Source organism: Salvelinus alpinus, chromosome 27, assembly GCF_045679555.1.
Source record: "Salvelinus alpinus chromosome 27, SLU_Salpinus.1, whole genome shotgun sequence".
In the NCBI taxonomy this organism is placed as follows: Eukaryota; Metazoa; Chordata; class Actinopteri; order Salmoniformes; family Salmonidae; genus Salvelinus; species Salvelinus alpinus.
This window is the reverse complement of record NC_092112.1, coordinates 15204650-15218787: the sequence shown is the minus strand read 5'-3', so window position 1 is coordinate 15218787 and position 14138 is coordinate 15204650. Positions and strand designations below refer to the sequence as shown.

The 14138-nt window shown below is 44.3% G+C and overlaps 1 protein-coding gene across 1 annotated transcript in view; it reads left to right on the top strand.

Annotated features, from left to right (window-relative positions):
* kif26aa (kinesin family member 26Aa) overlaps positions 1–14138 on the top strand; it is a 55656-nt gene that overhangs the window by 15800 nt on the left and 25718 nt on the right. The window contains exons 3-4 of the mRNA XM_071369471.1: positions 9651–9860; positions 12708–12801. Of these exons, the coding sequence (XP_071225572.1) occupies positions 9651–9860; positions 12708–12801 (304 nt within the window). The remainder of the gene's footprint in view (positions 1–9650; positions 9861–12707; positions 12802–14138) is intronic.

Below are 14138 nucleotides of genomic sequence, written 5' to 3'. Positions count from 1 at the left end.
AGTTTACATACACTCAATTAGTATTTGGTAGCATTGCCTTTAAATTGTTTAACTTGGGTCAAACATTTCGGGTAGCCTTCCACAAGCTTCCCACAATAAGTTGGGTGAATTTTGGCCCATTCCTCCTGACAGAGCTGGTGTAACTGAGTCAGGTTTGTAGGCCTCCTTGCGCGCACACGCTTTTTCAGTTCTGCCCACAATTTTTCTATAAGATTGAGGTCAGGGCTTTGTGATGGCTATTCCAACACCTTGACTTTGTTGTTCTTAAGCCATTTTCCACAACTTTGGAAGTATGCTTGGCGTCATTGTCCATTTGGAAGACCCATTTGCGACCAAGCTTTAACTTCCTGACTGATGTCTTGAGATGTTGCTTCAATATATCCACATAATTTTCCTACCTCATGATGCCATCTATTTTGTGAAGTGCACCCGTCCCTCTTGCAGCAAAGCACCCCCACAACATGATGCTGCCACCCCCGTGCTTCACGGTTGGGATGGTGTTCTTCGGATTGCAAGCCTCCCCCTTTTTCCTCCAAACATAACGATGGTCGTTATGGCCAAACAGATCTATTTTTGTTTCATCAGACCAAAGGACATTTCTCCAAAAAGTACGATCTTTGTCCCCATGTGCAGTTGCAAACTGTAGTCTGGCTTTTTTATGGCGGTTTTGGAGCAGTGGCTTCTTCCTTGCTGAGTGGCCTTTCAGGTTATGTCGATATAGGACTCGTTTTACTGTGGATATGGGTACTTTTGTACCTGTTTCCTCCAGCATCTTGACAAGGTCCTTTGCTGTTGTTCTGGGATTGATTTGCACTTTTCGCACCAAAGTACGTTCATCTCTAGGAGACAGAACGCGTCTCCTTCCTGAGCGGTATGATGGCTGCGTGGTCCCATGGTGTTTATACTTGCGTACTATTGTTTGTTCAGATGAAGGTGGTACCTTCAGGCGTTTGGAAATTGCTCCCAAGGATGAACCAGACTTGTGGAAGTCTACAATTATTTTTCTGAGGTCTTGGCTGATTTCTTTTGATTTTCCCATGATGTCAAGCAAAGAGGCACTGAGTTTGAAGGTAGGCCTTGAAATACATCAGGTACACCTCCAATTGACTCAAATTATCTCAATTAGCCTATCAAAAGCCTCGAAATCCATGACATCATTTTCTGGAATTTTCCAAGCTGTTTAAAGGCACAGTCAACTTAGTGTATGTGAACTTCTGACCCACTGGAATTGTGAAACAGTGAATTATAAGTGAAATAATCTGTCTGTAAACAATTGTTAGAAAAATGACTTGTGTCATGCACAAAGTAGATGTCCTAACCGACTTGCCAAAACTATAGTTTGTTAACAAGAAATTTGTGGAGTGGTTGAAAAACGAGTTTTAATGACTCCAACGTAAGTGTATGTTAACCTCCGACTACAACTTTAGTTTTGACTCCTAATGTTATAATTCGTAGTGAGTTTCATTGTATTCTCAGTAGAGCCCTTTTGGGATGTCATGTTATAGGGTGGGTGGGTTTATACAAAGGGTGGGTTTATACAAATAGGGTTGGTGTGGTTTATACAAAGGACACTTTGCTGAAGCCTATTTGTTATGCTGCTGTTACGCTGGTCTAAAGTAAAAGGTCAGGATAACATCTCCGCTGTGGGCTTGTGTGCGAGACCCGTCTCGCCGATTCCCAGGCCGTTGGCATTTTATGAATCCCGGTCCATATGCCATGGAGCATTCCTCTCATCGAGTGAGTGACAGGCTGTATCAGTGGGAAAAAATTGTGAGTGTGATTTGGTGAGTGGGGAGAGTGGTCAACGACATTCGGAGGTGATAATCTTTGTGGAGAACATTCCGCTCACAGAATGGGGGTCGGTTTGTGAGAAAAAAGTATTTGAAAGTGTTTGTGTTTTGAGGGCATGGGTATCTGTGTGAATCAGTGCGATGAGAGGCCTAGAACCAAGGTGGGAACATTTTGTTTAGGAGAGATTCCTTTTGCAAATCAACTGCTTTTTTGTGAAGCTAAATCAACTCACCTTTCTGCTATTGACTAAAGGCTCATTGTCCTGATTGACTAAGACAATGGTGTGTTGATCTAATGCAAAACACACAATCACTCTCAGATACCCTCAAACACACGTACTGTACTCAGATTCAGCAACAAATCTAACAGAATAATGTCTGTTAATCTATGAGTTTGCTGAAACAACATTTTCTGATGGATTACAACGAGGATGAGTAAGTGTGGGTGTTTTGGTCTGCTACCACCACTCTATCTGACAGGGATTGTATAGTCATGCTCATTGGAAGCCATGAATTTTCATCTACGTAGACAGCGCAAGCTGCTCTTTTTCCACTCCCCATCTGTTGGCATCTCACCTCCTCTCTCACCTCCTCTTCTAGTCGTTGATACGCTTTCACACTGTCAGATACAAGATGAAGAGCTGTGTTTTTCAATTTTTACAAGTTTCGAGTCGACATTTGTTTCAGCGTAGTTAGCCGCTCCGCTTCATGAATTCCAAGCAGAGACAGCTCATAGCAATTTATAACCTGAAGTTTGCCCGTAAACAACTGCTACTTCTGGGCTTCACTGTAAAACATCTGTCCAGGGTTGTTTACGAGACTAGACATTACGTAATGTGTTCAGGGACCTTGGTCCCCCCCCCCTCCCCATCTCTGTCCTCCCTCACACCTCGTGTAAGCAGGCATTGGGTTTAGTCTCGTTAATGCTCGGCTCTGACTTGGCTGCAGATCAAATGAGTAGCCGTCAGAGTTCATTGTCAAATCCAGCGCCAGGCCTGTGCTGCTCAGTGGAGATTACACAGCGTGAAGCGATTATCCTAAAGTGGATTAGACACGGGTCCTGATACAGCCCCTCCCTCCTCGTCTCACAGGCCAGCCAGTAGACTGACAGGTGGACTAAAGCATGAGAGGTATTGGCTTATGTCCTTATATCCCCTCACAACAGCTCCCCGCTATATGGACAATACGGGCTTCTGGAATACCTTCATTCGGACCAAGGTGCATGTATCTTTGATTTCATTGTGAATGCCCGACATCATGGTGAAGTGCACCATAGTTGTCTGTCTGTGGGCCAATTTGGCACCTCCTCACTCACCATGGAGCCCAAGGGCTTCCTGAGTGGCCCTGCTCCTGGAGGCCAAGTGATTCCTCACTCCCTGGGAGCCCATGGATGTGGTGCCAAAAGCTGTTTGAAACTGGCATGGATGGCCACAGAATGACCCCCCCCCCCTAATGCCAGCCCCCTCCCCTTTAGCTTCAGTCACTCTGGTTGGCCATTCGACTTATGTCTTGGAAGTATTGACATAACTGGAAATATCTGATTGGATGTTTCTCTAAATCAGAGTTTTGGTCTAGAACTGTAGTCCCATCAATCCCCCACATGACTGGTTTGTGCTACTGTACAGGCACCAGATGATTGGCCATTTGACTTATGTCTTCAACTCTTGAAAATAACTCTCAATCTCTGATTGTAATTTTAATATGAACATTTCTCTCAATCATGGTGGCGTTTTGGCCCAAAACTTAAACGTTTTCCCTTTGTCTCATCATTCTCCCCACAAAGTAAGACGAGTTAATGTGACTGTACAGGCAGTTGCAGATGGGAAGGCTATAACAGCCTATTCCTTTACTATTCACTGTGGGGGATGAGGTGATGTCTCTTCGGTATCTCCTCATTACTGCTGTTCAGTAAGTCAGCAGGAGGGCTAACATGAAAAGAGCCAGAAACGCGATACCTCTGTGATCCTATCATCTCACATTCTGAGTTCTGTTAGGCATCTCGTCTTCAAGACTGCTGCTGTCAGGAGTTCTGCGTAAACTTTTTGAAGTCGCTAATCGTACATCTGAGGCACAAAGTTGCAAAATTGTTAATGAGCTCCGCATCAAGGAAGCAGAGGAAATCATTTAATGAGGCCCAATGAGCTCGGGAAGCGTTGTGGCTCTTGAATACAGATTATTTTTTGCTGCTTTGCAGTTCTTCGCCCGACGGCCAAAGATTGTGGTTCCTTCCTGGGGAAAGTGTTTCAGACTTCACACTGTGCAATTATTATGTGTTTACACAGTATTTTCTGTTACTGTTGTTACTACAGTTAGTTCTACTACTGTTACTACGGTTACTGTTACTACTGTTAATACTGTTACTGTTACTACTGTTACTGTTACTACTGTTACTGTTACTGTTACTACCGCTACTACTGTTACTGTTACTACTGTTACTGTTAACACTGTTACTGTTACTACTGTTACTGTTACTACTGTTACTGTTACTGCTGTTACTGTTACTACTGTTACTACTGCTACTGTTACTACCGCTACTACTGTTACTGTTACTACTGTTACTGTTACTACTGTTGCTGTTACTACTGCTACTACGGTTACTGTTACTACTGTTACTGCTGTTACTACTGTTACTGCTACTACTGTTACTGTTACTACCGCTACTACTGTTACTGTTACTACTGTTACTGTTACTACCGCTACTACTGTTACTGTTACTACTGTTACTGTTACTACTGTTACTATTACTACTGCTACTGTTACTACTGTTGCTGTTACTACTGCTACTACGGTTACTGTTACTACTGTTACTGCTGTTACTACTGTTACTGCTACTACTGTTACCACTGCTACTGTTACTACTGCTACTGTTACTACTGCCACTGTTACTACTGTTACTGTTACTACTGGTACTACTGTTACTGTCACTGTTACTGTCACTGTTACTACTGTTACTGTCACTGTTACCACTGTTACTACTGCTACTGTTACTACGGTTACTGTTACTACTGTTACTGTTACTACTGTTACTGTTACTACTGCTACTGTTACTACTGTTACTGTTAATACTGTTACTGTTACTACTGTTACTAATGTTACTGCTGTTGCTGCTGTTACTGCTACTGTTACTGTTACTACTGTTACCAATGTTACTACTGTTACTGCTACTGTTACTATTGTTACTGTTACTACTGTTACTGTTACTACTGTTACCAATGTTACTACTGTCACTGCTACTGTTACTACTGTTACTGCTACTGTTACTATTGTTACTGTTACTACTGTTACTGTTACTACTGTTACTGTTACTACTGTTACTGCTACTGTTACTACTGTTACTGCTACTGTTACTATTGTTACTGTTACTACTGTTACTGTTACTACTGTTACTTTTACTACTGTTACTACTCTTACCACTGTTACTAATACGGTTACTACTGTTACTACTATTACTGTTATTACTGCTACTGCTACGACTGTTACAGTTACTGCTACTACGGTTACTACGGTTACTACTGTTCCTGTTACTACTGTTGCTGTTACTACTGTTACTGTTACTACTGTTACTACGGTTACTGTTACTGTTACTACTGTTACTGCATAAATAGGTAGAGCTTTGGCTGTGTTTACACTGGCAGCCCAATTCTGATAATTTGCCACTCATTGGTCTTTTCACCAATCAGATCAGATCTTTAGCCAATAATTGAGCAAAATATCTGAATTAGGCAGCCTGTGTAAACGCAGCCTTTGAGAATTGAGATGTGTCAGGACCGGAAGGAGCGATGGGGCGTAGTGATCTGGGAGGAGTGGAGCTAAGAGATGAGAGAGCAGATAGAAGAAGAAAGAAGGGTCAAGGGGAGAAAGGGAGGAAGGGGACCAGTCTGTAGATGGAGGCATACATGGTTTGGCACAGTGGATTCCAATTCAATATTGTGTTTCATCTTATCAATAAACAAAGTCTACATTTTGAAGAGGAGGGCACCCACACATCACTGGGGAAGCTTTGAAACCAGTCTTAAACGTCCGAGCTGACCTGTTGTCTGACATACAGTATGTAATGGTCCCCCATTGCGATGCACATTAAGGAATGAAGAAAATATGTAGTCGGAATGCTGAATATGTCTAGTTGAAAGCTAAACAATGTCTTGCGGAGCGTAAACTAGATTCATTGCAATGCCCGCTCACGGAAATCCTCAGCACAATACTCCTTTGACGAGCTGCCTAACCCCAACCCTAACGCTCGTGGGAAATAGAAAGCTGAACTTCTCGATACTATGTTACGTGTGAGGGAAGACTATTGTAATTCAGTCCTAGACACAGAGACCCTCATTGTCAGGGGATTGAATTCTTAATCTATCTGTTTGCTGCGGTTGTAAATGCTCAAGCTGTTTGTAGTTACACTGCAGGAAGCGGGCCCTGGTGGTTAGGCTATAAAAATGAATCTGTTTACAGGGCGTGAATGATAGCAATCGGACCATGCTGGAGAGGCATGTTCCGTCAAGCTCTAGCAGGTTGTGGTGTTGGTTCTCTCGTCTTTAATTGCTTGTACGGCTTTGTTCGGTGAACCTCATAAATGTTTGGGGACTATAGTAGACCATAATGACAATGTGGAGACATGGTATGCTCTTTCTACATTTTCGTAAATTAGCAGACACTCTTATCCAGAGCAACTTCCAGTAGTGAGTTAATACATTTTCATACTAGTCCCCCATGGGAATCGAACCCACAAACCTGGTGTTGCAAGCACCACACGCCTCCAACTGAGCCACATGTGGACACACATTTTTCTCTCACTATCTCTCTTTATCCCTCTCTCTTCATCTCTCTCTCTCTTTATCTCTCTCTCTTCCTCTCTCTCTCTTTATTGCTCTTTCTCCTTATCTCTCTCTCTCTTTATCTCTCTCTCTTTATCGCTCTCTCTCTCTCTCTCTCTCTCTCTCTCTCTCTCTCTCTCTCTCCTTGCTCCCTCCACCGGGGTGCCAAACCTTTCAGCACTATTTGAAATGAGAGGGGAAAAACCACTGGTGTGTGTCCATGCTGGCTTCCGTTCAAATCAAATTAAAACTCCTCAACCTTTCCCTCTGTCTGCCAGCTGTCTGGAGCATACAGAGCAGGGTTTTTTCTGGGTCAAATGGGGCTGGCGGGGGCATGGGAGAGAGAGAGAGAGAGAGAGAGAGAGAGAGAGAGAGAGAGAGAGAGAGAGAGAGAGAGAGAGAGAGAGAGAGAGAGAGAGAGAGAGAGAGAGAGAGAGAGAGAGAGAGAGAGAGAGAGAGAGAGAGAGAGAGAGAGAGAGAGAGAGAGAGAGAGAGAGAGAGAGAGAGAGAGAGAGAGAGAGAGAGAGAGAGAGAGAGAGAGAGAGAGAGAGAGAGAGAGAGAGAGAGAGAGAGAGAGAGAGAGAGAGAGAGAGAGAGAGAGAGAGAGAGAGAGAGAGAGAGAGAGAGAGAGAGAGAGAGAGAGAGAGAGAGAGAGAGAGAGAGAGAGAGAGAGAGAGAGAGAGATCTGTATTCATGGTGGCATCCGCATTAATGTAGAAGTGTTTAGAAACATATTATATTCTTATTTATAATAAAAGTGACTCCAAAATGACACAATACAGTATTTACCATTAATTTCTATTGGACACAAAATAATCTGAAACACAACCAGAACGAACAGCAAATACACCCAACAATGATGTAATCAGTGCATGCTCTGATATTATTATGGGACCAAATACTTCACTTTTGACTACTTTAATACATATATAAGTGAATTTGTCCCAATGCTTTTGGTCCCCTAAAATCCAAAGTGTTGGAGTACAGTCAAAACAACTAAAAACATGTCACTGTCCCAATACTTTTGGAGCTTACTGTATATGACTGATCTATCTGGAAGAGTAGCACTGTCGGTGGTAATGGGCCCACTTCGTCTACAAAGGGAGAATGGAAGACTGGCTACTTGAGTCAGCCAATCAGAATAAACCTTCACCCACACATGCAGAGTTAAAACTCATGTAAGAGGCTTAATGCTGATTTAACTGATTTGAATGTATTAATCTCAATTAGTGGTTTTCAATTAATTGGGGTTTGTTAAAATTATGACACATAATTGAGGTACGGATATGCATATTTCATGAGGGGGGAGCATTGTTTTGCTCGCTGAGTGACACGTTAATTGATCGATTTGATTTATCGATTAGGATGATGGAAAAGGCAAAACCGATAGAGGAACGTTAATCCAGAAACTGTAAATGTGTGGTTATTGTTGAACGCAATCCAAATGGAGAAACTGAATCAGGATAGACACAGCACTTCTATATAGGGAGCGATTTGGAACATGCTATATTTTATGAACAAGATGAATTTGGTGATACAGCTGTTGGGGGTGCCACATTTCCAGGTCACTAGACTGAGTCACTAATGATAACGGTGGTAGAATGTCAACAAACTCGAAGCACGTGGAGCTCAGCCAAAATCAGCAACAGCTTAGCTGCTGCCGACGGCATATAGCATTTTTTATCACTTCATTCACTTAGATTTGTTGCCACAGGTTCTGTTGGGTATTGAACATCACCAGACATTTTAGCAAATTAAATGATAGTATAAGCTCATTTGTTTTCATTTTGTTATCCTTTGAACTGTTAGTTTTACTGTGATTTGGTACTGCTGGTATATTATAGTCTACAGATCATGACTAAACTGTTCTGTCAAGAACTACACGTCATGAACTGTAAAAGAAAATAATTTAAAATCCTTCGGTTAAGTTTTTTCTTTTGAATTGACCAGATTGATAAAAGGCTTGTGGTCTTCTTTGGTCCATCCATTCCTAGTGGTGGAGTGAGTTAGAGGTTAAGATTCGCTTGACTTGGTCAGGGTCACATCGTTTTCAAAACTGCTGCCGTCCCAAGATTGTTATCGGTTTTGAACTTAACCTCCCCTTCAGAATAAACTGCAGATTCAGCTGCTATTTGATGGGCACATTAAAAACCCTTTGGAGAATGGGAGCTGTCAGAGCTGACCCTACACTACACTAGCCTGGTCAGTGTTTAGCCAGCTGCCGTGGGCTTCGACACTATAGATGGAAGACTGAGCCAAGTACTTGCTGGACTCATAGAAAACAAAGCAGCTTCATTCCTCATGAAGTGTTGTTGTTTTGGTTTGATACTACAGTACCCAAGTCAATGACATGCTAAGGTCAGGGACAGCCTCTTCAGTCTGGAGAATCCCCACATGTCACTGGTGGGATATTCCTGGGCCAGAGGATGAGGCAGGAGGGAGAAGGAGTGGGGAGTACGGGAATCGGAATATCCCCATGCTGCCAAGTCTCACATCCAAGTCTCAACAAACGTGAAGGGTAATCCTTGGCAAGGCAACTGAAGGGTGTTAGCGTAGCATGCATGCTCGGTGATGTTGATGCTCGGTGATGTTGTCTCCATTCATGCTACACCATGACAGGTTAAGCAATCTAAGTACACAAGGTAGTGTCACAAAGCTAATGGTAATTGAGGTACGCTAATTAGCATTGGCAGTTAGCTTTAGTGCCTCAGTTTAGTGTTAGCAGGACCAGGTGAATTATCATTAGCATAAAGCAGTAAGCAGGTGTCTTGTGTTGTGTATATAGTTTTCCACTTAACCTAGTCATTTCTCTTGAGATAGAAAACACCTGTATTGGCAAGGCTGACTTGACCTTTCAGCAATGTGAGCTTTTGATTTTAAAAAGTCACTAGGAAAGGAACTTTAATGTCCCTGAGTGGAACATTGTCTTAGACACACTGCTGTATACCTAAATAAATACCTAAATAAACACTGTTCATTACACACTCAACATTGTACATTGACATTTTTTTTGGTGGGGGGGGGGTTGGACGTTCTTTTCTCTCTGCAGGTCAAAGTGATGGTGCGCATCTGCTCTGCCCAGGGCTCCAGCAACACCTCGGAGTCCAGGTCATTTCTAAAGGTGGACGCCCGCAAGAAGCAGCTCACCCTCTGCGAAACGTCCGCTAACAGCCACTCCAGTGCTGCCCAGAGGCGCGCCGCCGCAGCCGCCCCCAAGATGTTTGCTTTCGATGCTGTTTTCTCCCAGGATGCATCACAAGTAAGCCACAGACACTCTCCCCAACCCCGCTGCCCCTGTCCTCGTAACTGTTCTTTATACATCATCCTGGAGACCTACAGATTGTGCAGGCTTTTGTTCTTGCCCAGCATTAACACAATTTCAACTAATTCAACTAACTGATTAAACTAATGATGGGCCTGATGATTAGTTGATTAGCTGAAACAGGTGTGTTAGTGCTGGGCTGGAAAAAAAGCCTTCCCACTCTGTGGATCTGCGTTGACGAACAGTGGTGTTGTATGATGTTCTTGATATGATGAGGTGTCCAAGGGGGAGGAGGGGGAGGAGGGTGGGAAAGTGACCACAGCTCCTATTTTTGGACATGGGGGTTGGGAACAGGCTAAGCAGTTGGTCCCTTTAAAGTCAAAGTGCTTTGAATTCCAGTCAGGGCTTAGCCAAGCTTTCCAAAAATACATATCTAATTGCACAGTGCATTGTGGTGTGATGGTGGTGGTGGTGGTGATGGTGGTGGTGGTGGTGGTGGTGGTGGTGGTGGTGGTGATGGTGGTGGTGGTGGTGGTGATGGTGTTGGTGGTGGCGGTGATGGTGATGGTGATGGTGGTGGTGGTGGTGATGGTGATGGTGGTGATGGTGGTGGTGGTGGTGATGGTGATGGTAGTGGTGGTGGTGATAGTGGTGGTGGTGATGGTGTAGTGGTAGTGGTGGTGGTGGTGGTGGTGATGGTGGTGGTGATGATGGTGGTGGTGGTGGTGATGGTGATGGTAGTCGTAGTGGTGGTGGTGATAGTGGTGGTGGTGATGGTGGTGGTGATGGTGGTGGTGGTAGTGGTGGTGGTGATAGTGGTGGTGGTGATGGTGATGGTAGTGGTAGTGGTGGTGGTGGTAGTGGTGGTGGTGATGGTGGTGGTAGTGGTAGTGGTGGTGGTGATAGTGGTGGTGGTGGTGGTGGTGATGGTAGTGGTAGTGGTGGTGGTGATAGTGGTGGTGGTGATGGTGGTGGTGATGGATGGTGGTGGTGGTGGTGATGGTGATGGTAGTGGTAGTGGTGGTGGTGATAGTGGTGGTGGTGATGGTGATGGTGGTGGTGGTAGTGGTGATGGTGGTGGTGGTGATGGTGGTGGTGGTGATGGTGGTGGTGGTGGTGATGATGGTGGTGATTGTGATTGTGGTGGTGATGGTGGTGGTGGTGATGGTTGTGATGGTGATGGTGATGGTGATGGTGATAGTGGTGGTAGTCGTGGTGGTGGTGGTGGTGGTGGTGGTGGTGATGGTGGTGGTGATGGTGGTGGTGGTGGTGGTGGTGGTGGTGGTGGTGGTGTGAGGATATAGCCCTGAACCAGAAACCAGCCCCAGAGTGCAGAGGAGAAAGAAACAACACACCTTTGTCCCTGCACCAGTTTTAGCTGCAACACGCGCTGTGCTACAGGTTAGAGGGTGTCCTGTCAGACAACGTTAGCCTGATGATTGGTGACCCTACTGCTCAAAGGAGAGGCGGCTTTGAAGAAGAAGACTTCAGAGCTACTGTCGAGCTCCTATTAGAACAGTGCTAGTCAACCTACACACGCACACACACACACACACAGCAACAGACACACTACTATATCTCCTCACTCTCTCTTTCACTCTGTCTCTCTCTCTCTCTCTCTCACACACACACACACACACACACACACACACACACACACACACACACACACACACACACACACACACACACACACACACACACACACACACACACACACACACACACACACACACACACACACACAGCAACAAACACACTACTGTATCTCTCTCTCTCTCTCTCTCTCTCTCTCTCTCTCTCTCTCTCTCTCTCTCTCTCTCTCAGACACACAGACACACACACACACACACGAGGCGTAGTGCCAGAGTTTGAACACTTCATCATGGAGGCTTTGTGGCTCTGCCTGTCTGCTATGGGACTGATCAGAGAGAACTGAGGCTGTGATGGGACTGATCAGAGAGAGAACTGAGGCTGTGATGGGACTGATCAGAGAGAGAGCTGAGAATGTTAAACGTTAAATGTCAATATTATGCAATGCAGGCCTACTCTGCATCCTGGATACAGGCAGAGTCATGAGATTGCCAAGCGAGGCAGCATTACCTAGGCCAGCAGGTCCCAACCCAATAAAATACCTTGATGGTCAAATTTGGTCAATTGTAGTAGTGAATGTAACAAAATAAATGGCTCTGTATTATTATTAACAATTGCATTGTGAAAATGAATTAGAAAATCTTTGTAATACCATAAATACTCCAGACTGTTATTAATTTTGGAAGAAATTAATAAAAATCAGCAGACCACAGGTTGAAAACCACTGACCTAGGACCTATACCTGCAATGTGCTGCCCTATATGCAGTTCTGCTACTGTGAATAAAGTGGACGGGTCATTCATATTTAAACGCCCAAGTGAGATTTGCAACGTGATGCAACGTGTAGAAATACACTGCAATCTACGAACTCTCGCCCTAGTGCTTTAGGTCTTAGAAGTGTTTGCGTTTGATATGCATTCAAAGGGTTGTAGATGGCCCCTCCGTGTATGTTTGACATGGTCTGTGCTTTTTTTTTGCTTGGTTGTGTTTGCCTCTTTGCTATTGGGATGTCCTGTGATGTCAAATGATCTGAACCCACAAACAATGCTCTGCACGCAGAGACTCAGTCACACTGAGGTGTGATATGCTGTGTTGTCGTTGGCTGAAATGATCTGTGCTTTCTACTGATAGGCTGAGGTGTGATATGCTGTGTTGTCTTTGGCTGAAATGATCTGTGCTTTCTGCTGATAGGCTGAGGTGTGATATGCTGTGTTGTCGTTGGCTGAAATGATCTGTGCTTTCTACTGATAGGCTGAGGTGTGCTCGGGGACGGTGGCGGAGGTCATCCAATCGGTGGTGAACGGTGCAGACGGCTGCATCTTCTGCTTAGGCCATGCCAACCTCGGTATGACCACGCTCTACACACACACACACACACACACACACACACACACACACACACACACACACACACACACACACACACACACACACACACACACACACACACACACACACACACACACACACACACACACACACACTATTCTATGCCCTTGAAATACGAACGACGGCCCATTAATGTGTCAAACAGTTTAATTTCCTGTTTTCACACCTCAAGAAACGAACTAGATGACTGACTGAACAGAGGTCCCTGTTTTAATTGACTCAACCATTGTGGGTCCCTACCCCCCTTTCCCATTAGGAAACCACTTCACGGATTTCATTTCCTGGTGGGAGTCCCAATGATTGTTTACAATAGAGCAGAGAGATGGAGAATCCCCTTTTGTTTTATCTGCCTTATTTTAAAGCCCTCTTTGAGTTTGTGTGGAGAGCTTTGAAGGACAGGCAGAGAGAAGGAAGGCAGCAGCCACTTCAGTATAATGTTGTAGGATGTGTGTGTGTGTGTGTGTGTGTGTGTGTGTGTGTGTGTGTGTGTGTGTGTGTGTGTGTGTGTGTGTGTGTGTGTGTGTGTGTGTGTGTGTGTGTGTGTGTGTGTGTGTGTGTGTGTGTGTGTGTGTGTGTGCGCGCATGTTTTTTGGAGAGTGGGAAAAAGAGAGAGAGAGAGAGAAATAGCTTTTTGCAGAATGTAAAGTGCCCTTGTTTTCCATCTGGTTGTTAGACCAGTCTTTCCTTTTGTCTAGTCCTTTGTTTCTCCTCCAGCTGTGTAGGTCTGCCAGACCCACTGACGAGGACTTCAGATCTCCCGTGTTGTTTGTTAACTTCTACTTCTGCTGTTACTTCTTTTACTGCTACAAATATTTATATTTGATCCACATCCATAGACTTCACTTAACCCTATTAGTCACGAGATGCCAGTATTTCATTTATCTGACGTTGGTTTTTCTTCATGTCCAGCCCCTATATTTAGCCTCACAATGAAGTGTTTTACCATTTTATTTTCAGGACAACCAGGGCTGTAAGTAGAACACAAAATAATATGCCATAAACAGTTGGATTCATGACTTTTATTGATATGAATGGAAAAAGAAGGTCCGCCAAACCGAAAACCAGGTAAAAATGTATTTATATGAATGCTGTAATTACAGAAATTGTTTGCGCTCTGGGAAATTAATATCCAACTAGTCAGTGACAACTGTGTGGAATTTGGAGTTTGTGACAGGAACTATGTGAGCTTGTTACAGTATTATAGACACTATGTCCTGGGAACCCCTTACCTTCTAACGACTCTTGTGTAGCTGGTGAGAGTCATAGAGCAAAACATGTGCGTGTTCGTGATAG